Genomic DNA, 26,245 nt, shown 5'->3' with positions numbered 1-26,245 from the left:
CACCTGCACACAATGCATTGAGATTAAAGAGTTTTTGACTAAAAACATTATGGTTGGTGCTTCACACCCCATGTATTCACCAGATCTCGCTAACCGTGACTTCTTTTAGTTCCTGAAGTTAAAATTGAGACTGAAGTGAAAAAGATTTTCTACTGTAGAAGAAAACCAGGAAAATACAGAGGAGGTTCTAGACATGGTAACAAAAGAGGAGTACAGGAAATGTTTCCAGGATTGGAAAAAGTGTTGGTATAATTGTAATGCATCTCAAGGAAAGTATATAGAAAATGACTTACTGGGAACCGCTGTAAGCTTTACAATAAAGCTTTACAGGCGGAGTGGTGGCTCTGAGGCTAAGGATCTGCGCTGGTATCCAGAAGGTTGCCGGTTCGAATCCCCATCACTGCCAAAAGAGATCCTACTCTGCTGGGCCCTTGAGCAAGACCCTTAACCTGTAATTGCTCCAGGGGCGCTGTACAATGGCTGACCCTGCGCTCTGACCCCAAGGGGTATGCGAAAACTAACAAATTTCTAATACGAGAAATCGTATAAGACGAAAAAAAAAAAAAAGTTTTTTTTCACAGGATCAATTGCTTGAAAATGTTGCCTCAGGCTACATAACCTCTTGAATGGCATCCCTACACTAGCTACCTGTCCAATGACAAATATAAGTAATACAGTACAATATTTTTAAACAGTTAGTAACCTTCCTCTAACCTGGTTCTACTGTTGGCATCTTGCAGTGGCACTTGGTGCCACTGTTCTGCTGCCAGGCTGCTCTCCTGTGTATAGAGAAGTCATCTTAGATAAAAGAATGTTAGAATCATCAGATGGAAAGATTCTCTCATCAGATTGGACAGCCAGCACAGACTCCACTATAGAATGACTGGGAGTGGGTAAGCGGCCAGTTTGCAGAGGTTTCCAGGACTGTGAGTTTGCCGTTGACTTTCTCTTTTACAATTTGACTCTCCTTTGTTGTCAGCTGGCCACAGTTCATCAATTAATCAATGAACAGATATTGTTGGTTTCCATTTACGTTTTATCAGTTTCTACCTTGTTCTTTGTATGTTTTAACCCATCTGTAATGTATTTATATGTGTCCCAGTTCTGTATTTAGTAATTAGTATAATCTATACTTGAATTGCTCACAGCACTCTGTGCCTGCACTCAGTGAGGAGCACTACACAAACATTAAACTGTATTGTATTGTATTATACTTGTAGACATTACAGTGTACCACTATAATTATTATTGTTCCTCCAGAATACTGTACATATGCACACGTGAACCCTATTGACAGCAAGAACAGCAGTGTCAGAAGTTCAGCTAGTTAACTAAATGTGAACACTCATTCATCATTAGGATTTTAAGGAGCTCCCACTCAGAAATTTTAGATCTCAGATTGAATTTTCACCAAACTCTACTTAGAAAGCTCTACCTTTTATCTTCTGAGTTGAGGTCTGCTCCCTTTATTAAATTCTTTAGTAAATACCTTAATTACCGAATCGATGCAATTCTGATTTCATGGTCTTTCTCTGCCAAATACAGGGTGAGGCAGAAAGGACAGACGTCTTTGAAATGGTTAGAACTCACCACTAGGTGGAGTGACATATGTGCGGTAGGTGGCGTTAGGTTTGCGAAGTCTTAGCATTTTTTTATTTTCTTTTTAGTAGAAGCCATGGAGCCGTGGACGATAGAACACCGCGTTTTTGCGTACGACTCTTTTGTCAAGAACAACCAATCTATTACCGCAGTTCAGCGTGACTTTCGTTGCCATTTCAATATCCACAGAAATAACGCTGTTCCCGCTTGTAACACTATCCTACGTTGGGTTAAAGCACTTCGTACACGAGGTACACTAATGAACAAAAGACCGCCGGGGGCTACACGAACGGCACGTACCCCTGAAAATGTGGAAATCGTACGACTAGCCCTGCTGTGCAGTCCAAGTCGATCTGCTCGGAAGCATTCTTCTGAACTTGGCCTCAGTAATCGTTCGCAGCACTATATCGAGATGATAAACAACTTTTTTTTACCTGAATTACGACAAAAATGTATTCCCATCCGGCGTGTGTGGTTTCAACAGGATGGGGCGACAGCCCACACAGTTAGAGCATCAATGGATGTTATTCGCCCTCTCTTCCCTGGTCACCTCATTTCCAGGTTTGGTGACATTCATTGGCCTCCTCGGTCCCCTGACTTATCCATGTGCGATTATTTCTTGTGGGGTCACCTCAAGGCACATGTATACGAGCATAAGCCCCGTACATTGGAGGAACCGAAGGAAGCCATTCGCGTGGAAGTCGCCCAAATCGACAGAGCGATGTTGAAAGGAGTGGAGGCCAACTTCCATGAACGCCTTCAGAAATACATCAGTGATAACGGACACCACATGGGAGATGTTATTTTCCACACTTGATTTTGTCAAATGCTATTTCAATATGAACTCAAATCTTTCAATAAATTTCTTTGTAAGAAAAAAATTAACAATTTTGTGATTTTGTAAAAAACGTCCGTCCTTTCTGCCTCACCCTGTATTAACCCTTCTGTCCTTGGCACCTGCTGAAGTGATGCCGATTCTACTGTTCCATGTCTCTGCTGTATAGCTCACATGGCACTGGACTGTAAATTTCAAGGCTACTAATTCTGGCCCCAACAAAAATCTAGTAAATGTTACAAATCTAAAATCACCTGGACCACTAAGGTTTGATGGATACAATGAGCAACACAGATCTTAGTGTCAGTCACCCAGCGATGCACTTTTATGTCACTGATTTTGGGATTTTCATTTTTTTCTCCCACGTCCCTTATGTTGCGTTTTGTTCCTAATTGCAGGCTGTCTTGTCTTGTCTTGATGATCACTGTGAAAGTCTGTATATAACATATAGACTGATTTATTAAAAGAAGGCCTCGGTAATATCCAGTCTGATATAGAAGCCTCTCTCGTACAGACCAGGGCAGCTGAATCTCACATGCAGGGCACAGTCAGGGCCCCTCCTCCACAAACGGCAAGCCTGGCTTTTATTAACGCAACCCCAAAATAGCACTCTCACACCAGAGAGCACACAGAAGTGAGGAAAGATTCTGTAAATTCAGCAATGTGCAGCTTAAGCTAAATATTGTTGTGTTTACACGTGCTGCGTCAGCCTAAACACGGCTCAGGGAAATGAGTGTTTTGGCAGCAGATGCTTTCTTCTTAGCTGACAGATAAAATTTGTGTGGGGTGGACAGGCAAACACTTTTGACAGGTAGAAGATGGCAAGATGGAGGCGGTGGCAGTAGACCATTGGGTCAAAGTAAGATTAATTTTGACCTTTTCAATCTTATTCTGCTTTGGCAGGCAGCGGAGCCTTGTGGTTCAGTCAAGAGACTGTAAAATAGAAAAACGGATTCTATTTTGATTGCCAACTCTCAGTGAATTAGTCAACTTAAATGTGCTCCAATCTGGAAAAAGCAGGCAAGAAATGTACCAGAGTCCTACTCAAGAAAAGCACCCTAGGATGCTCTTCACAACAGATGGGCACTATGTCCACTAAAGGTTTGTTTGTTCATTCTTTAATGAGATATCACACTTTTTGAAGAGGAATGTTAAGCCACTCATAAGTGCAGACACACGTAGACAAAGAAAGCGGGCCGTCAATGTACAGAAGTCACACGTGATAAAAAGGCGCAGACAGCTGACACCAGTCTCCTAGCTTGTATGATACTGATAAGTCAATGGGGGGGCAGCTACAATCACAAAGTGCACTGCCACCTGGTGGGAAACAGCAAAATGAAAAAATCCAATACCTTAGATCAAGTATAGGCCCTTAGCTACCAGAGTGTGCCTAATATATAATCGCCTATGCCCAATGAGTACCATCTTCATTGCTTGTCTTCTAGTACAGGGCTTGACATCAGCTGCTAACAACCCCAAAAAAAGACAAAAGCCTTAGACAAGAGGTTAGTGCAAAAGCAGGCCATATTCGCTCATACAGTCATGTGAAAAAATAAGGATTTCCCATGGAAATTGTTGACTTTTTCAACATATTTGAACAGGCAAGCATTAGATCTTCAGGCAAACAGTGCCCAGAGATAAATGTGATATACCTGAACAAGTGACCAATAAAAATGACATGATGTATTCATTCTCTTAATCTAAATTAACAAAAATGAAGATTTCTCATATGGGAAAAGTAAGTTTACCCCTACATTTATCACCACTTCAGATCCATTAAATGAGGTGTTCCAGATAAGGTGGCAATGATTAGACCCTCCCTAGGAAGAATGCAGGTGGATCCTGTCTTATTTAAACAACAGATATCCAGGCTGTGGTGTTCTCTTTGCTATTAAGATGTGTGATGTCATCATACCAAGATCAAAAAAGCCCCCTATGACCATCAGAAACAAGGCTGTAAATGCCTGAGTCTAGAAAGGGATTTAAAAGATCATCAGATTATTTGAAATCAATCATTCCACTGTAAGTAAAATCACCTACAAGTGGTATAGATTTTAAATGGCTGCTAATGTGCCCAGAACTGGCCAATACTGCAAATTCAGTCCAAGATCTAACCATTTGATACTAAAAGAAGTCTCCAAGAAACCCAAAATGACATTGTAAGATCTGCAGGTAAGTCTTGCAACAGTTGGTGTTAAAGTGTGTGCATCTACAGTACAATCAGGAGAAGATGGCACACATTTGTCCTTCAAGTGAGGTGTGCCATGAAAAAGCCTTTGCTGTCCAAAAAGAACAATAGAGCAAGACTAGAACATCTAGGGAATGAGCAGGTCTTCTGGAACAATGTGCTCTGGACAGATGATTCAAAGATGGAGTTGTCTGGCCACAGTGACGGTAGACATGTTTGGGCGCAAACCAAAGGCAGCATTTCAGGAGAAGACCTTCCTACCAACTGTGAAGCATGGTGATGTAAATGTTCTGGCTTGGGGTTGCTTTGCTGCCTCAGGGCCTGGGCAGCTTGCAGTCTTCGAGTCAGCTAGGAATTCTGCATAATATCAAAGTGTGCTTGAGGAGAATGTGAGGCTGAAGCTGAACCAGAAAAGGACCTTGCAACACAATAATGATCCAAAGCACCCTAGCAAATCCACCAAGGAATGGTTCAAAAAAAGAAAGGGAGGGATAAGGACTGGCCTAGTCAAAGCCCTGATATGAATCTCAATGAAATGTTGTGTGGGTATTTGAAATGGGCAGTACATGCAAGAAAACCCACAAACATCTTGCAACTAAAGGAATATTTTGTGGAAGAAGTGGTAAAAAACTTTCACTAAGTTGATGTCACAGATTAACAGGCAGTTATGCAAAACACCTATAAGAGGTTATTTCAGGTAAAGGGGGCCATACTGGCTTCTGAAGCCATTGGTGGACTTACTTTTTCCACAAATCCACACTGGCAACGCAATGATAGTGCTACTGCTTTGCAGTAAGGAGATGGTGGGTTCACTTCCCGGGTGCTCCCTGTGTGGAGAGCACTTTGAGTAGTGAGAAAAGTGCTATAAATGCAAAGAATTATTATTATTAGTAGACCATTACATATATTGATATTTTTACTGAATAAATTATGTTTATTATTGAGCTTTTACTCAAGTATATCACCTTTTTCTGTAGGCACAGTTAGTAGCTCAAGAGGTCAACAATTTCCATGGGGTGTACTTACTTTTTCACACGACTGTACGCTCTCCATGATGGGTCAACTTATTGATCCAAGTCTTGGGACTGTAGGAGGAAACACACAAACAAAAGGAGAACATGCTCATCTTACACATAAAGCACAATCTGTAGGACACATACTGCATTTTGTAGTAAAGTTTCAAAATGTGTATGGAAGCAGTTACACTGCAGACCGTAAAAACAACAAAACAGACATTACACCCATAATGGAGCCTTAATATGAGGGTAAATCAAGTATCACAGCTGAAGTAATAGCAGTTTGAGAATTACGTAAAGGGAGGAGGAGGAGAAGGCTGGGAGTTAAGGAGCTTATCTGTCCCAATGACAAGCAGTGGGCACCATATCACTGAATGAGTAACTAGAAAGCTGACTGCAGGAGGTCTCAGCTGTCTCACAGGTTTATCAAGGTAAGTGGAATAAAGGTGGGTGTTAATTATGTGACTTTGAATACCATTATCCTAATTGGAAGAAAGACAACGACCCTCAGAAATTTAATGTGTCGGAACATGGCTTCCTAGCAGAGGAGAACTGCACTAATCCCATCAAGAGGTAATGAAGGCAGTTATTTGAGGGTCTGTAGTGGGGGAAAGATGATTAGGTCAGGGGCTTGTCTCGAAGGTACTGGCGTACTTTCAAATTTCAGGTAGACAGTCAGAAACTATTTTGCCGGCAAAGAATCATGCGAGGCAACCATTATATTGCCAGCAAATGACTTTAAACAAGAACCAGCACTAGAGTGGACACCAGGGTATTACAGGGCCAACAACTCCCTCCTTTTAGGTATTTATTGTTGGAGCAAACAGGTGTCCCACAGAAAAGCCCAGATTCACCAGCTGAGAGATGAGCTTGGTCCAAGCGTTGGCAGTGCCAGCATTTATGCAGAGGGTGAGCAGTCAGTTCATCATAACCACTATGTCAATGGCGTCCAATGCTAATATTAAATAAATAATCAAACAATCTTTATTTTGTAAAGCACGACTTTCTACAGGAAACACCCAATGTCCTCTACAAGCATAGATACCCAGCTTCAGCTGTTTACACATATGACTTGAGCGCAAGCACATTAAGAGACTCACAATGGAGAAACTAGCATCCTGTCCAGGGTTTGTTCCTGCTTTGCACCCTCTGCTAGCTGGGATAGGCTCCAGTCCCTCTCCGCGCCAATGATCTGGATTAAGCAGTCTAGAAATGACATGACAGTGGGTCAATGGCAGGAACTGAACCAGAAACCAGCAAGTTTACAGTCCACTGTGCTGCACTTTCATGCCTAGAATCAGGCAGTGTGGTAACAGTGATTAAGGCACTGGACTTCAAATACGGAGGCTGTGGGTTCACATCCCGCTACCGGCACTGTATGATCACGAGCAAGTCACTCCACCTACAGTACCTGTGCTCAACTGAAAAAAAGTAACCAATTGTATCTCAAAAGGTTTAAGCTGCCTTGCATAAAAGGCAAATAATAAATAATAATAACAGAATCTCTGCAATTAAGGAATGACAAGTATGTCAAGTCTCTCCTTCTTCATTAGCCCTAAATATTCAAGAGGCAGGTCAGCTTTGCTCCAAGCTACACTGTTGCACAAATCCTCCTTTTAAATCTGCCTGCTAGGAAAAGACAGGCCACTGAGTGTGAAAAGACGAAGAAGCAGAGGAAAAGGTATCCAGCTAGTTCTGTCATTGTCCTAAACATCAAACATTATTCTTTCATTTCCATAGTCCCATTAGATGCATGCACTATCACAAACAGCTAAAGTTTACAATCAAGTAACAGTGTACCCTTTGTCCAGCATGGGGATAAAGCAGTTCTGCACTGAACCATTAGGAAATGTTCCTAAAATGTCAAAAACCACAAGTTGTTTTGTAACGGGCTCCAGTTTCTCCATATAATGCTAAGTGCTATTGATTTGAGGCAGTGTCACGACAGTTAGCACTGAGAGCACCATATGTTTCAGTATGCCTGACACGGCTGTTCATCACTGTTATTAGTTCTCAGATGTGGCATATATATAATGATAAAGTGAGTAAAACAGTGGCTGAGTACAGGGTTTGGTCAGCAATTGAGCTTTGAAGCCAGGCAGGATTGCTGCAGTTAATATGAGCAATAGAACTACAGTTGATGCAGTAAAAAAAAAAATATATATATATATAAATATATATAATTCAGTTTTCATTACCAGCACTTCTCAGAGGGGTTCAAAACAGGGGACAACACATCTCTGTTTAACCACAATGGATTTGAAGGGATAAAAACACAGTTTTGTTGCCGCTACTCCTCTTACCTGATTATGTATTGAACAATAAAATGCAAAAAAATAAAGACGAGGAGAGCACTAAAAAGAGGCCCACATCCAGCTCCAAACAGGACAGGTCATTGTCCAAAGAACTGAATGGCAAGGCACAGCTGACCTATACAACTCTAGAGATGTCAGGAGATGACAGAAGAAAGAAATGGGGCACACAAGAGCAGTAAAGGGGTGAATGAAGAAAACAGAGTAAAAAAAATGAAGAGGAGGCAAAATCTTATGGCATTCATTGATACATAAGGTTTTGCACACAAATGAGCTTCATACGGCACCTACAAAAGACATTTAAGATAGAAATCTCACTGTGCTCTACTGTCAGTTTTGATATCTGCAGATGAGAAACGTTAAGAACATATCTCTGCCTTCCACCATAAAATTGTAATTCTGCCCCAAAATGATGATGATCAATCAGGGGATGGCAAGGTCCATTCAGCACCTGTAAATGGAATGCAATATGGTAGTCTAAATAAGGCCACCTATGAAGAAGCTCCACTACTGTGGTATACTGTTAAATGCTGTAGCCGTACTAGTATTGTCACATATACAGTAAAGTTCTTACCTGCACAGTGAACCGGCATGTGACATGTAGCCACTCTCCAGTGGAGTGAAAGTGAACAAACACTGTGTGGAAGCCCAGGGGTGCGTGCAGCTGCCCAAACCCAACACAGACAGGCAGAGACATGAGTTTGCCACACAACACCCGTTTATTCACATGGGAAGAACTTTTCTTGCTCTCCACAGCAGCTCAAAACAGCACCAAAGCCCAGTCCTTTACTTCTCTCTCTCTCTTTTCTCCACCTCCACTCCTTTCCCGGGAAGCTTCGTCCACCTCCTCCCGACTCCGGCTCCATTTATAGGACACCCAGAAGAACCCCAGGTATCCAACGAGCTTCTTCCAGCAGCACATCTGGTTGTGGCAGGAGTGCTGCTAAACTGGGCTCAGCCAAGGTCCAGGAGGAGGCCATGGGCCCCAAAAGGGTTGAGGTACCATGCTTCAAACCCGTGGTCCCACTACAAGCTGGAAGTGTCACCTCTAGCGTTCCAGGGGAGATAAGTGTCCAGAATAAGCTTTCTTCCCCGGTCCTTCCATTATTGAGGCATCCCGGCCAGGTAAGGGCCCTGGCAATCTGTCACGACTGCAAAGAACATTGAACACCAATGAAATAGTTTCACTCCAAGTCTACCACAGACTGGCCTCTGACACTTGAACCTATGAGGCTTTGCTGACCAGTAATTCCTACACATATGCACATGATCCAAAACAATGTTCATGAAGCCGCTATCATTATTTTTTTTCATTTCTTTAAGAGCTTCCCTCCATGCCTACTACAAACAAACCCAAGTTTTAGACTTGGAGCTACAATGGGAAATCTTAAAAACTGATTTTACTTTTCCAAACTACAGGAACTTATATTTATGTAATATTGACATAATGGTTATGGATGATGGCATGGGGGGGGGGGGGGCACACCAATAGAAAAAAATAAGGCAAAGCAAGTGTTTACTGAAAGCCCCAGGCAAGTAGTCAATGTGACTTTTTTCTTTCTGGCTTATGTGCTTTATATTAGATTAGAAAGAATTTTTTTTTGTCCTGGGGGGAATTGAGTTGTCTACAGAAGCTCTTTAAATAAACAATTACATATTATATATATATATATATATATATTTATTTTTTTTTTTTTTTTTCATAGGTGTGAATCGCAATCTGATTATATGGATAACGCTTGTGGTTGGTTCCCCAGTCAGCAAATATCTGCCACATCCTTTCAGTTGAGAAAAGCAGATCATAGATGTGTGATACAGTACCTGCCAAATAATACAAAGAGTACACGACAAGACACTAATTAAGGCTCATCAGGTGTATGCACCTTTGCTTCTCCTTATGGGGACTGAACCACAGATGTCAGTGCCTGAGGCAAAGCCTCTGACATTGCACCACGGTGGCTGGTTTTCTTATTTGACATTGTCAGTTATCATCACAAAGATCATTTTATGTACAAACCCAGACCCCATCTCAGAAGACAAGCAGAGTGATGAAGTCACCCAGGCACTGGACTTTAAACTACAAGGCTGCTGGTTCACTCGTGTGCTTTGTTCATGGTGTGACCTCAAGCAAGCCATTTAACTTTATTGTATACCGATTGTATAAAAAGTGAATACATCATTTTAAGCAGGTTGCCCAACATGCAGGGAAAACTTCGAGTTTGGTGGCAGGATTGGCACTCCAACCACTGTAAAAAAAAACCAAAAAAAAAAAAACCTCACACTGTTCCACTCCATTCGATCTAATGTGGTACTGCCATGTCACTCATTGCACAGCTGCGCTTAGGTCCTAATTTGGGATCCTGAAGTGGTCTGCCATGTGGTGGGTACGCTAATGCACGGTTATCAGTGCATACTCTCAACCTCTCTCTCGCTCTTTCTTATCATATAAATCACCTTGAGTAGAGGTGATGGCAATTTACATAATAATAATAATAATAATAACAGGATGATATTGTAGTCATCAGTTTGTTATTCTGCACATCTTTGAAGCGTCTACAAAAATGAACAGGAAGAACGTGAAACCTGCCTGAGAACACTGACCACGCTCTGGTGTTACAAGGCTCATACCCATCATGGCTATTTAATGATGTCCATTTAATCCAATTTTCAAAACCATGCCTAGGGATGGAATTTTCCGGACCCCAGGCTATATATCTAAAAGCTTGTGCTGTCTCCTTTAAATATAGCAGGCCAACACCAGGTAGTGACAATGAACGGCTGGGTTCCATGTGTTGCCTTCAGCAGGTAACTGAAAAACACAGAAAGGCACTATATGCTGTAAAATAATACTGATACAGTGGCTAAGGAGGTTGATTATTCTTATCTAACTTCAATTTGGTTTTCTTTTTTTGTAACTATTTCTTTGACATCTTGAAAAGCACTTTTAGCTACACTCTGTGTATGAAAATATGCAGTAGGGATAAATGTTATTGTTACTTAAAACTGTGGGCTCAAAGTCCTCCCCTAGCACAATGTAAGGCCTTCCAGCCTCATCCATGTACAGCACTACTAAAATCCAAAAGATTACCTGATATTGTATTACTATGTAGAGTACAGTATGTATAAAATCTAATATTTTGTATGTAACCAAAGAAGAAACACAGAAAGAATAAAAAATTCAATAAAAGATCACCCTCACAGCCTGCTACTCCACCCTAATCACTCAGTCCTGTGGCCGGATATATTACGTCATAACTTTCTTTTTTCTCCTGACATTTCTATACAGCTATATACTACTGCAGTAATCTAGTGCCCAGTGTCCTTGAACCCTTAGCCTCACTGGAGACAAGCTGCTGAAGCTGACCCTGTTCCACTAAAAGTGAAGATGAGGAAATGGGAAGGTCATATTGCAATAACTACAACCTAGCAATGTTAAACCAGAAATAGGGCAGGAAAAGGTGGAAGTGTTGGTCTCTTCCTGTGAATTATATCCATGTTGCTTTGAAAGAAAAAAAAGAAATTTAAAGGCAACAGGAATGAAATGTGTTCACTTGTGTTCTCCCTGCTGGATGAGAAGGTCCACCGCATCATATGAGTCCAGAGATGGCAGTGCCAATTTCAGAAGCCCGCCAGCCTGCTGTTGTTTATTGCCGTCTGCCACTCTCCTCTCCTCTCACAGACCTGCCTACAATAAAGGGATTAGCCGTGATGAACCCAAGAGCCAGCCTAATTAGCACTCCTGAAAATGAGCAGCGGACGCAGCATTCCAGGGCTTTGCAAAGACACATTAGGCCCACAACAAAGGCAAACCAGAGGATTGCCAAATCACCAACGTCTAAGGTTGATGATCACTGTGGGGCCTGTAGGTGCCAAAATCACAATAAATTAATGAAGGGCAGAGACTGAGCTTCTGGAAGGTGTGAATATGGGTAAAGTTAAGATGAAAGAGAGAACAGAAGCCAAGTCCTTTTAGGCAGGATGTAATTCAGTGCCATACTTCGAGGAAGAGTTTAGAAAATCACAACAATCAATGTGCAGAGATACTAGGACAATGGAGAATAACATGGCAGCATCTGGTGCTAGTCAGAAGGCAGCCTTGCATGCAACATTGGCATATTCACATGAACAACCGTACTCATTCATTCTGGGCCTATTTACAACCAGCAAATAACCTCGTCAGCATGTCTTTAGGATGTAACAGTTAACTGGGGTATTCACAGTGAACCTCCACATAAATCAAACCTTGGTCTCTGAAGCTCTGACCACCGCACCAGCCTACCATCCAGTCTAGAAATAAAAAGATGTGCATAAGGGCAAAAATGCACTTATTCGCATGGCCTGCACCAAGGAGTAGTGAGTGATCAATAGTTGGTAGCTTCATGGGCAGGGTGCCTGGCAGGCTGGCAAAACATTCACACACAAACATGCATTCACTTTTTACATCACAGTAAAATGCACAGATTTAACTGAACAATCACACAATGAGCACAGCAGCCTGACGGTCCTCCTCTGATTAAAATAATGGTCTCCACTGTGGTCCCCAGGCAAAACAAGCATAATTCTCTGCCTTTTTAAGGTAAGAAAAATTGCTTCATAAAGTGCTATTTTTAAATGCACTGTGTTACCATTGCATTTTAGGTTATAAAGTTTTATTATTGGGAAAATAAGTGACACTGTCCACCTTAACAACTTTTCCATTGTTTTTTGTCGGAGAAGCAGCCATGCTACAGTATACTTATATGTTGTTTTACTATAATGCACATGTTTGGTCCATATCAGCGTTACAGAGCGGGTTCTCACTAGATAGATAGATAGATAGATAGATAGATAGATAGATAGATAGATAGATAGATAGATAGATAGATAGATAGATAGATAGATAGATAGATAGATAGATACTTTATTAATCCCAATGGGAAATTCACATCACTAAAGACACCCTCACTTAATCAGCTAAAATCATTTACATTTGTCTTTTCCATTTTTTCCCTGTTTAAACAACTCACAGTACCCCTGGGTGACAAAGTTAAAACAGGACTGTGGAAATGTTTGTAAATTTATTAAAAATAAAAACTGAAAAATTGAATTGACACAAGTTCTCAAACCCTTTGCTATAACAAGTGAAATCTGGCTTAGGGGGATCCTATCCTACTGCTCATTGTAGAGATGTTTCTACATCTTTTTTGGAGTCCACCTGTGGACTCCTTTACCATGACTAGTAAAGGTCTATAGAAGGGCCTGCTCTTGACCAAATATGCCAGAGCAAAAACTGACCCATGAGGTCAAAGGAGCTGCCTGCAGAGTTTACAGACAGGATTGTGTTGAGTCACAGATGTGGGGCAGACTACAAATAAAATGCAATTGAAAGTTCCCTAAAACACAGTGGCTTCCATAATTCTTAAATGGAAGACATTTGGAACAACCACAGATCTTTCCAGAGCTGGCTGCCTGGTCAAACTGACCAATTATGGGAGAGAAGGACCCAGGAAAGAGTGGTGATCAAGAACCTGACAGTGACCCTGGCTGAGCTCCAGAGAACCTGTGTGGAGATGGAAGGAACTTCCAGAAGGACAACCACCACTGTAACTCTCCACTAATCTGGGCAGAGTGGCCAGATGACATATGAAAGCTAGCTTGGAGTTTGCAAAAAGTAGCATAAAAGATAAGATTATCTGGCCTGATGAAGCCAAGATTGAACTGTTCGGCCTCAATTCTAAACGTCACATCTGAAGAAAACCAGGTTCTGCTCACCATTCCAACAGTAAAGCACAGTAGTGGCAGCATCACACTGTGTTTTTCAGCAGAAGGGACTGGGGGACTAGGTAGGGTTGAGGGAAAGCTGAACAGAGCAAAGTCATGAGATACCCTTAATGAAAACCTTCTCCAGAGTGCCCCCAGCTTCAGTCTGAGCTAAAAATTCATCTTCTGACAGGACAATAAGCCGAAGCAGAAAGCAAAGACAATATAGGAATGGCTTAGGGACAACTCTGTGACTCTCCCTGAGATACTCAGCTAGAGCCAAACTCATTCGAAGATCTCCAAATAGTTCTGAAAACAGCAGTCCATTGACGATCTCCGTCCAACCAGACAGAAATTCCCCAAATCCAGGTGTGTGAAGCTTGTCACATTAAATGCAAGAAGATTCCAGGCCGTAATTGGTGCCAAAGGGGTTTCAACTAAGTACTGAGTAAAGGGTCTCAGTATTTGTGTCATGTGATATTTCAGTTGGGCGGCACGGTGGCGCAGTGGGTAGCGCTGCTGCCTCGCAGTTGGGTGATCTGGGGACCTGGGTTCGCTTCCCAGGTCCTCCCTGCGTGGAGTTTGCATGTTCTCCCCGTGTCTGCGTGGGTTTCCTCCCACAGTCCAAAGACATGCAGGTTAGGTGGATTGGCGATTCTAAATTGGCCCTAGTGTGTGCTTGGTGTGTGGGTGTGTTTGTGTGTGTCCTGCAGTGGGTTGGCACCCTGCCCGGGATTGGTTCCTGCCCTGTGTTGGCTGGGATTGGCTCCAGCAGACCCCCGTGACCCTGTGTTCGGATTCAGCAGGTTGGAAAATGGATGGATGGATGGATATTTCAGTTTGCGATTTTTAATAAATTTTCAAAAATTCCTAAAGTGGTGCTTTTGCTTTGTTATCCTGGCATACAAAGTGATGCTCGATAAGTGAAAAATGAATTAAAATGATTTTAGCACAAGTCATCAACATAGCAAAATGTGAAAAAGTGAAGGGATCTGATTACTTTCTGAAGGTGCTGTATAGACACACACAAGTACATATATTGATGTATAGATTTATATAAAAATAGGAAACCTACTTAAGGCAGCTCTGAAGTATGGCAGGCTCAGGGTGTAAGGTAGGTCCTGGACAAAGCACTGGCCCAAAGCGCACTTTTTGTGGAGTTAAAAGTATCCTAAGGGGCACAGAGTTGAATTAAAAACTCCAAACACCTCCTGGCTAATACTTTATTATTGTTATTTCATATTAGACAGACACCTCAGTCAAAGACGTCTCACAAAGTCAGAACGCAGCCAGAGTATCGGGACATTAAGTGACCTCATCAGGGTCACACAGAGGTTCAAGGCAGCAACTGAAGGTGTTACACACTAGAACACTACATACTTTGTGTAGCACAACTCCCCATCTGTGGACCAAACTCGGATATTATACTGGAGTTGGCCTTTTGTTGTTATGCACCTAAAATGTGGAATACTTTACCAATAGAAATTTGTCAGGATAATACTGTAGAACAATTTAAAAAACTGCTAAAAACCCATTATTTTAAAATCACTCTTTCAAAGCTACATTTTAGTTACATCCTTATTAGTCTACATGGGCACTGAATTATCATTTTCCTCTGGATTCTGCAATTCTGTACTAATCTGTACTATTCTCTGCTGTCTTTTCTGGCTCTTCTGTGTAGGTACTCTGATTAAGGCACAATGCTGCCCCCTGAGTTTATGGACGAATGGAGGGTGTCCCAGATGTCCAGATGACCATCATCAACGAATTCTTCCACATGAAGCCTGAAAACCATGAAGACTGATTTAAAACATTCTAGTTAGGTTGAATGCCCAGTAGGTGCTGGGTGGTCTTTTGGCCTTGGAACCCCTGCAGATGATTTTTTTTTTTCTACAGCCTAACTGGAGTGATTTTTTTTTTGTCCTACTGGCCATCCAATCTTACCTTTTCCTTTGTTACATTCTGCAAAATAGTACTAGCTAATCTTGCTTGTTTATGTTTTACAAGGGGGCTCCGCCCCCTGCTCGCTTCGCTCGCCTACCCCTGACATTTTGAACCCGTGCCCGCTGGGCAGCCACATGTGAGGATGATGCACGTTTAATACGGACCGTTCACCCGTGTCACTCTGGGGCCCCCCACCTTTAATACGGAGCTCCGTCCGTACTATTATGCGGTGCGTTGTGGACTACTGCGGACCCTGTAGTGTGTCCCGTTTCAGTTTGTATCTCGGTCAGTCGAGCTTTTGTTTTTGAAGCTTTTGAATTCCGGTCTTCATTATCTGTAACCTGCTGTCCATGTGTTTGGCCCCCTCGTTTAACCTGTTTATGATGTTTTACTTTGCTTTCTACTCTGTCTTTAATTTCTGATCTCGCTTTATTCTGCTTTTGTTTCAATGACACCTGGTCCGTGGTGAATATATTTTCCCTTTTTCGAGTAATAATTTTCATTTGTTTGCGATACTGTGATGTTTATTGAACTGTTAATAATACATCACTGTAATGTGATTCACCTATGGAGCCGAGACAGTTTTGCTTCTGCGGTTTCAGACGCGTGTCCGTACCATCTCGGGTTTGATGTATGAACCTTTGTGGACTCCGTAGTGTGTCCCGTTTCACTCTGGGGCGGGGCGTTGACTCCACTTGTTTTACTATGTTTCCTCCTGCGCCTTCACCACGCATTAGTGCCACTCACAATATGGCGGGGACGCCTGCGCCTTCCGTATTATGTCGATTTTTACCTTGCTGTGTAGGCGGCTTTGCCTTTTGTACTTTACCGCGCCTTCCGGGTCCGGCTCCGCTGTGTGGTGTGGACGTTTAACTGTCGTTGTTTCTGTCTTTATATTCTGTATCTCGGTGTGTATGTGTTTCGTGCCTAGGTTTTTTTGAAGCTGTTGCATTCCAGTTTTCATCATCTGTAACCCGCTCTCCATGTGTTCGTCCCCGATCTTTAATCCCTTTATAAAGTTTTACTTTGTTTCCTACTCTGTGTTTTATTTCTGACCTCGCTTTATCCTGCTTGCGGCATGTCAGACGGTTCGTAGTCTCTCTCGTTTTACTCTGGGGAGGGGGGCTTTGTTTTGTAACCTGCTCTCCATGCGTTTGTCCCTGTTCTTTAACCTCTTTATGATGTTTTACTTTGTTTCCTACTCTGACGGTTCGTAGTCTCTCCCGTTTTGCTCTGGTGCGGTGGGGGCTTTGTGTGGCGCCTGCGCACTATGTCTTTTGCGTCCACAGGCAGGTCCCTGCGTCCATATCCAGTTTACCATTCTCGTTTAGTAATATGGATTTTAACCTCCTTTTTATTTCATCTTGTAAAGCACTTTGAGCTACATTGCTTGTATGAAAATGTGCTATACAAATAAATGTTTTTGGTGTTGTTGGAGTCTGTGCAGGCCCCATATACAAAAGATGAGCAAAGTAGGTGACTCCCATACGCTCACACGGCTCTGAAGATTTGTCTTGTTTTGCACCCTGGATGTACTGCTTTATTGATTTTCCTGTCTACATTCAATTTACTTTTGTATAATGGCCCAAATCTGCTATAACTAATAACTACACATTCTTCCTCTACTGTAATGTGAGCTGATTTATAAAACATGACAGGAAAATGGCTAAGAAAATACTAAGAAAATGGCTGGAAATACTGGAAAAATGGCTAAGAAGGACTCATTCAAAAAGTGTGCCAAAAGGGGGAAATAAAAAGAATCATGAAGTCCCCAACAGGAACAAAAACAAAGAAAGCCAGCTGCCTGACACATAAATCCCAGTTAGCCCCCTTATAGTCGTAGTTACGTGACTTACAGTAGCAGAAGGAAGACAGATGGGTCATTTGCTTTACTTGTGACCTAATGGGTTGCTGACCTTCAAACATGTGGGCTTCTCAGTTTCTCCTGAGCAGTGAAACGGGGTACAAAGAGCCAAACTGTCAGGAATACTTGGAGGGAAATTCAAACAATGGAACAAAGTTAGCACTTTTTCATAGTTTGCATTTTGACGCAATGACATATGCAGCAAGTGCTCTTTAGACATACAGTACAGTATACAAGGAGACGGCAGATACAATACAAATGACGCCTTGTTTGCAGATCGTCAAGACCACCATGCCAACACAGATCAAACCACATCTGAATAATATTCCCCAGTGTTAATGTTCGGGTTGCCCCATGGCTGAAGCCCCCGCCCCGTCTCTCTCTCTATCCTCACCCATTGTGTATCCAGGTCATTGTCAAGCATTTCTGGAATGCAGTGCTCTCCCGGGAGAATGGTCCTTTTAATGATGGCTTCCTGTTCACAAGTTCCTTGCAGGCAACTCTGACTCAAAGGACAGAATTTTTTTTTTTTTTTTTTTTTTGAAGAGTCTGGCAGTGAGTCAGAAAATCAAACTGCGAGACGGACAAAGAAATAAGTAGCAAAAAGTGGAGGGCAATTAGCAAAAAGCTTCCCCTTCATAGTGGGGTAAGGGTCTCTGCGTACCAGAAAAGTATCAAAATGGAGACACATGGGAATTTGGGGTTCATTTTGGCTTGAAGTGTGTGAGTGAAGGGGCAGCGAGGGGAGCACGAGTTTCTTCTATTATTTAAACATTTTATAGTTTTTATGTTTATTATAAAAGCTAAAAACAGCACAGATTATTTTTTAGCAATGCTGTGTTTTTATTATAATTTAGCTGACAATTTAATTTTAGTGGGTATCCTTGTTAGCTGACCTCGGGGAGTTTTGTAATTTGAAGGTACAAACAAATCCCACAAACTTCTGTACAGAAACTTCCTTCAGCTCAAATAAACTACTGCTATTTGGTAATGAGTTAAACGGGTTACACAATACATACATAAAAGTGCTAAATGGTTTAAATTTCTTTAACTACAATTATGTACATTTTCCATGAAAAAACAGATGACTACATTCTGGGGCATTCTCTTCCAGTATGTTCTCCCTGGGGGTCTAACTAAAAATAAACTGAAACTAGAAACTTGCAAGCAAGTCAGAGAAGATCAAGAATCAAATGATTAAAAACAGATAAGTAACAATTAACTACATACAAATATGGACATTCTTGTTTACACATTTAAAAAAACATTTAGTTTTAAACTGAGATTAACCTTAGTTAATTTACATTAATTCACAAAATGCTGTACTTGTAATAGCTTTAGTTAATGTATGTTAGAAAAATGACACATTTTAGCTAACGTTTTACTTTTGGGGGGCATAGTGGCGCAGTGAGATGGTAGGAACATCTTGGGTTTGAATCACATGCCTGCTCGTGCTCTGTGGTGACTTTGTGTGCTCTCAAGACAGTTAATTAGGTTAACTGGCCAACTAGACCACTGGGGGCTGTGTACGTGCTGCGGACTGATGTTCTGCCCATGGCTGTTTCAGGTCTTGAGCCCACTGTTACTGGGATGTGCACTGGCTCACCACAATCCTGAGAATGTTATGGTTTATTATACAATTAAAAATATGAACAATGATATTTTGTATAAACTTATAAAATAATATATGATTATTTATCTGGAGTTTAAAGATAATTTTGATAATAACTAACCTCTCATGTGGAAACTTAAATTAAAAGAAGTGGGAATTCAAGATGCTGTGAGTAGGTGGGTAAAAAATGGCTTAAATACCAAAATAAAGGCTTATGGTGAATTAGGTGTTGTTAAAGTGGTGCCTCTCTGGAGTTAGTGCTGGGTTGCTACTCATTTCATTATACATTGTCATGGATGCCTCCAAGCTGGAAGGACAGGGGCAGCAAGCGTGGCCAGAGCGTTACCTCCCCTGGAGCGCTAGATGGCAGCCCCCCTGGGTTGCAGCGGTGCCTAGGACTCCTGCAGGGCTCCATGGGAGTTTGAGTTTGAGTTTGATGCAGCCCTATTGGGATCCGTAGGTGCTGTCAGGGGGTGCTGCAGCAACCACTGAGCCCTTATGGGCAGTTCTTCTGCCACACCCGGAAGTGCTGCCGGAAATGCACCATCAAGCGCTATAAAAGGGGCCAGCAGACACTACTCAGGGAGCCAGAGTTGGGAGGAGAGAGACAAAGCATGCTGAGGGGGAATGGAGGAGAAAGAGAGAAAGAAGAAGAAGAAAAAGAAGACAAGAGTATTGTGTGTGTTTGTGCTTAGTGGGACTATGTTGTGCCTGTGGGAAACGGAGAAGACATTTCCCACGGGGTGAAGAAAAAAATAAATAAATTTGTGTTTTCATAAGTGCCTCCTATGTCTGTCTGTGTCGGGCTGATTGGCTGCTATGTCCTCTACACTTATCACAACGAAATTCTCTGGACAAGAATATAATGAATAAGCTGGTTAAACCTGCAGAGGATACCAAACCATATTCTGAGACTGAGGGGGATGAGCTATGAAGAGAGACCAAAAAAGAGATGAACCTTTCAATTTAAGCAAATGGAGATTACGAGGTAACATGAATGAAGTTTAAAATTATGCATATGGTGGATTCCAGTTATTATTTTACGTTAAGTTCTTCAGCACGAACACAGGAGCCCAGATGGAAACTTGTTACGGGTCAATTTCAAAAAAACATTACAAAGTTTGTCTTCACACAGCCATAGAATGCACATGGAATAAATGACTAAATAGTGTGGTTACAAAGTAGACCTTCAACACTTGACTTAGTCTTATTTTGGAAGAATTAGGTGAATAAACCCTATTCGGACAAGATTAGTATTACACCGTGAGGTATGGTAAAGTGAATAATTGAACTGGACTGTTACACACTGGTACTCTGTACCAACATTTCCCCATTCCCTGTAATTAATGAAAGTGTATGGCAGCATACCGTCAGTTCAGACAGCAACTCTTATGTATAACAACAACATGTTCTTCACACCTCCGAGTGTATATTAGCTTTCTTGTCAAAATTGTTCTAATATAATCTGGATCAACATGATGTTGCCTTGGGCAAGAAGCTACCACAGTGGTGGCTGAATCTTCTGCCTCACACATCTAGTATTGGGAGATCTGACTCCTTGCTTATCACGGTCTTTGTAGAGTTTGTGTGTTCTACCTCTATCTGTGTAAATCATTTCCCATAAAATATTGGCCCGATGAGACTTTGTGTGTGTCAGTGTGTGTATGTGGGCCCTGCGATGGAAAGACACCATGCCTTAGGATGTTTCCTGCTTTATCCCCAGTGGAACTTGGATATGCTTCAGTCCCTGTGACTGTGAGTTGGATTAAGTGGTTCTGAGAATCTTAGATAAGATAAATCTTATATCATACTGGCTGGGTTACTGTTGCTGCCTTCTGGGTTTGATTTCTAGCTTATTCTCCCTGGGTCTCAGTGGACTTCTCCTCTGGCTTTCTCCAGTTTTCTTCCCCAAATGCCATGTGTGTCAGCTGAATTGCCTGATTCTAAATTCATCCACATGTGTATTTTAGTGGACTCTGCAATCTACTACTCTGTTCAGTGATGCCTCCTGCATTGTATCAAATGGTGCTGGGACTGCTTCCAGCCCCTGGGACCCTGACATTTTTGTAAAATATTAACATTGATTTTAACAATTTAAATTTATATAATCTAGAGAAACATTGCATTGTACTGGTTATTTCCATGTTATTGCTGTTATTGCACAGACTCAGTGTTGTGGTTTCAGCTTCAGGCTTGTCCATGTCTGTGTGGAGTTTGCATGTTCTCATCGTATCTGTATGAGTATCTTATTGGGTTTTCCAGTAAGATGATTGTAAATTGGCTCAATATGTGAAATTAATTGGATCGTAGTGCCCTGTCCTTGTGGCCAAAGATGTCTGAATTGGGTTTGGCCTCAAGCCACCACCATTATTCTGAACTGGATAAAGCAGTCCAACAATGTCATGTTATGTTCTTATATTATCTAATTTCAGTTTTAGCTGTTTCCATCTTTCTCACCAGTGAGAAACGACTAATATAATACCAAGAGTAACCACAATACCATTAAATGTCCATCAAGCAGGCAGTGTAGCAGGTAGGAATTGACTCAGGATGGAAGACACACAGGCGGAGTGGTGGCTCTGAGGCTAGGGATCTGCACTGGCAATCGTAAGGTTGCTGGTTCGAATCCCTTAAATGCCAAAAGGGACTCTGCTCTGTTGGGTCCTTGAGCAAGGCCTTTAACTTGCAATTGCTGAGCACTTTGAGTAGTGAGAAAATCGCTATATAAATGCAAAGAATTATATTATTATTATTCATTTACACTGGACCATGACAGAGTCACCAGCCAACATAACTTGTAATTCTCTTGAACCCCGACCTAAGCCCTGAGGCAGCAGCGCTACAGCTTCACAAATCTCATCAAATAATAAGGCACACATAAAGTCTTAAATTGATGACCCCATCATTTAAATCTCAAGATATAACTTGGACTGGGCCGATTTTACCAGGATTTTAAAAATTGGCTGGGTGGTCAAGGATCTGAAATATCCCTGGACAAAGCAGTAATGTGCCCACTGGGTGTAACATGAACTCAGCCATTACGATTTCTTTCCCATCTTTCAAGTACACAGCACCCAAAACCACACAAGGCGAAGTCATATGTTGTATGTCACTAAATTAAAAGCTACCCGACTTCTTTTGCCATCTGATTACTTCTACCATCTTACAGTATACATTTATTCATTCCCAAGGAGAAATGACTCCGTTTCCAAAACAGTAGAACACAAATAGAGTAATAACTGAGACATAACATCTACTTAAAGAATCACAGACACGGAAGAAAGTATATTTCAGTAAGCAGAACATGGTTTAAAACAAAACAAAAAATAAAAGGTTAATAAATTGTTTTCTGAAAAATACCGGGGCTTTTATTGCTGCTTACTGTACAAATGGCTTCAGGTAAAAAAAGATCTCCAAAAGCTCTCTGTGGAATATGAGGCGTGTACACAACTTGTTATTTCTTACTGCTAAAAATGACCTGCCATACAGGTGGCAAAATAAGAAGGAAGTGTACTTGGAAATATAAATCCCAAGCCATTTGACCTTGCACATAATTGGGCATGACAAGAGTCACACAAGGACAAAAGATGCTTGACAAAATGACGCAATTTATACAAACTACTGTTTATAGCTACTAGAGACGCTTCAGACGTTACAGAGATGCTTTGGGGCCTGGGACATCTCCGCCGGACTATTACATCACCAGACTCGCCTGCTGTATCTTACCCAGAGAGGAGGCGCCAGAAGCGGTGTGAGAGAAAATGGAAGCGGGGCAAGTGTGGAGGCATCTGGGCTAGGCTAGCCGCTAGACCGTACAGACCTGCTTTACCATCTCTCGTTCTGGCCAATGTACATTCACTAGACAATAAAATAGATCACATTCAGCTTCTGAGATCTGCGTGGCATGACATGAGGAACTGCTGTGTTTTTATTTTTACGAAATCTTGGCTTAATGACAACATCCCAGACTCTATTATCCAGCTAGCTGGGCTAACATGCTATTGAGCTAACCGAGTCTTTATGGAAGGAGGTAAGACTCATGGCGGGGGAGTGTGTGTTTACATTAGCGATGCTTGGTGCAGAAATACTATCATTGTGCATAGACACTGTTCTCACCTGGTGGAGTTTATTATTATTAAGTGCTGACCCTTCTACCTACCGAGAGAGCATGCATCGATTCTGCTTGTCGCTGTATACATCCCTCCAACCGCTAACACCAGTGATAGAAGGGCGGCACTCAATGAACTCTACCAGGCCATTAGTGAACAACAAACAGCACACCCGGATGGATTCCTCATCACAGCAGGAGACTTCAGCCACGCAGATTTAAAAGTTTTATTGCCCAAATTACAGCAACATGTGGACTTCCCTACAAGAGGAGACAACTCACTGGATTTGGTGTATACAACCTGCAAGGGAGCCTACAAGGTCTCCCTCCTTCCCCACCTAGGTCTCTCTGATCACATCACCATCATGCTAAGACCTGCATACAGACCCAGAGTGAGAACCATCAGACCAACACAAAAGCAGGTACGTATGTGGCCAGAGGGTGCCTCCAGTGCTCTGAGGGACTGTTTTAGCACTATAGACTGGGACATTTTCAAACAAGCAGCCACTTACAAAGACTACACAGACATTGAGGAGTACACTGAGGTGGTTACAGCATACATTGCAAAATGTACTGATGATGTCACCCATTAGAAAAATATCACTGTTCATGCTAACCAGAAGCCATGGCTGACAGGAGAGGTCCACAGGCTTCTGAGGATCCGTGACGCAGCCTTTAGGGCCAGTGACACTGCAGGACTAGCAACAGCCAGGATCAATCTGTCCCATGGCATCAGAGAAGCAAAAAAGCAGTACAGCAAGAAAATATCTGGACACTTTAGTAACACCAGAGATGCACAGTCGTGGGCGTCCACACCCTCACTAATTACAAACACCCACCACACACCTATGAAGGTGACATCACACTGCTTAACTGCCTAAATGACTTCTTTGGCCAGTTCGTGACACAAAAGAGCACACTGGCACAGAAAACCATCACCCCTCCAAGGGCGAGCAGGCCATATGTCTGGCCCCATGTAGTGTGAAGAGAATCCTCTCTAGGATCAACCCACGGAAGCCAATCAGATCAGACAACATACCTGGTCGAGCTTTGAAGGATTGTGCTGAGGAGCTCAAGGTTGTCCTTGCTGACATCTTCAATATCTCCCTGGACCAAGCTGTTGTTCCCACATGTTTAAAAGTCACAACCATAATTCTTGTCCCTAAGAAGCACCTCCCATCTAGCTATAATGACTATCGGCCCATAGCACTGACTTCCACCATCATGAAATGCTTTGAGTGGCTGGTTATGCAGAGCATTAAGTCCATTCTTCCTCCCTCCCATGACTCATTTCAGTTTGCACACAGATCAAACAGGTCCATAGAGGATGCCATTTCTGCTGCTCTCCATCCAGCCCTCACCCACCAGGACTCAAAGAACTCCTATGTGTGAATGTTGTTTTTAGATTTTAGTTCAGCATTCAACACAATCATTCCCCAGCAGCTAATACAAAAACTCAGCCATTTGGGATGCAAGACCTCTCTCTGCAACTGGGTGTTGGACTTTCTGACAGGGAGGCCACAAAATGTGCGGGTCGGCAATAACACCTCTAAGACCATCACGTTGAGCCCAGGGGCCCAAAGAGGTTGTGTGCTCAGCCTGTTGCTCTTTACCCTGCAGACCCATGACTGTGTACCTATCTACAGTTCCAATCACATTGTCAAGTTTGCGGATGATACAACCGTGGTCGGCCTCATCACCAACAATGATGAAGCCAACTACAGGAACGCGTTGAGCCAACTGGTCCAGTGGTGTAAAGACAACAATCTCTTCCTGAACGTGGGAAAGACCAAAGAGATTGTGGTCAATTTCAGGAGAGGTCATTCACAGCACCCCCCACTGACCATCGACGGTGCAGCTGTGGAAAGGGTGAGTAGCTCCAAGTTCCTGGGGATGTACATCTCCGAGGACCTTTTCTGGTTTGATAACACCACATCACTGACCAAGAAAGCTCAAACCTGCCTCTGCTTCCTATGCAAACTGAGGAGAGCACAAGTTCCACCCCCTATCAAGTGCTCTTTCTACTGGGGCACAATTGAGAGCATCCTCTCCAGCTGCATCCCTGTGTGGTATGGATGCTGCACTGCATTCTGTAGGAAGTTCCTGCAACGCATAGTGGATGCGGCCAGTAAAATCATTGGTGCCCCACTGCCATCCCTCAAGGACATTTTCCACACATTTATCTTACTGTATATGTTATACTTTTATACTTTTTTTCAAATATATTTTATTGTATGACAAAGATGATAGAGAAACAGTATTTCGATTCTCCTGTATGTTCTGCACATGTAGTGAATTGTGTTCCACATGTTTCCTAGTCATTTTATATCTGAACTACTCAAAAAACCTATGGGATAATTACACTGGACCACAGTGATTTTTGTGATCAGCAGGATAAAATCCACAAAATATACCCAAAAATCTTCAGGTAGCAAAATCTTTGTTTTCCAGTGATTCAGAATCTAGATACTCTACCATTACAAGCAACCCCGTGAGTTAAAGATACACATTACTCAACAGAATACCTGTCATATTAAGTGTTCGTTTGCCATCTTCTTAATACGCCATTTTAATCCAATGCCTTTGATGTCCATCCATCCATCTACTGAACCCATTTAGTCCAGCGCCAAGAAGAAAGAGAATAGGGGGCACAAGATAGGGCCAATTTTTAAAAAATGGGACAAGAATCCACACACATATGCACACACTGGTCATTTTCAGAAATATGATTCACTTAACAGCATGTATGAATCCTTTCAGTCTGAATTACAGCCTCACTAAAGCACAATGGGTCTTTCTAGTATTGAAAATCATCATCTCCTTTCTACTGATGCTGGCTCTCCATCTGTGTTCCTGACCTTAGTGTTATGGAACCCTACAGGACACACTGGACAGCACCATGCCTGGAGGTGTTCCTGTCTCTGCATCATTAGTGGAGAGTGTGGTGTGTCTCAAGATTCAGCATTTGGCCTTTTCTGTTCCATACCTCCATGTTGCCACTGTGACTCTCGATTTTTCAGGATGATCT

General features: G+C 42.2%; 1 protein-coding gene across 4 annotated transcripts in view; it reads right to left on the bottom strand.

Moving 5' to 3' along the window:
- The window catches only part of bcar1 (BCAR1 scaffold protein, Cas family member), a 286,839-nt gene that overhangs the window by 130,401 nt on the left and 130,193 nt on the right, over window positions 1-26,245 (bottom strand). The window contains exon 1 of one of the 4 annotated variants that reach the window (XM_051931680.1): window positions 5,649-5,690. The exons of the other annotated variants lie outside the window; for them this stretch is intronic. Within the exon in view, the coding sequence (XP_051787640.1) occupies window positions 5,649-5,675 (27 nt within the window). The 5' untranslated portion in view covers window positions 5,676-5,690. Of the gene's footprint in view, window positions 1-5,648; window positions 5,691-26,245 lie in introns of those variants that run through there. 4 annotated transcript variants of the gene reach the window in all.

Source organism: Erpetoichthys calabaricus, chromosome 9 (assembly GCF_900747795.2).
Source record: "Erpetoichthys calabaricus chromosome 9, fErpCal1.3, whole genome shotgun sequence".
Taxonomy (NCBI): domain Eukaryota; kingdom Metazoa; phylum Chordata; class Cladistia; order Polypteriformes; family Polypteridae; genus Erpetoichthys; species Erpetoichthys calabaricus.
This window is presented reverse-complemented; position numbering and strand designations above follow the sequence as displayed.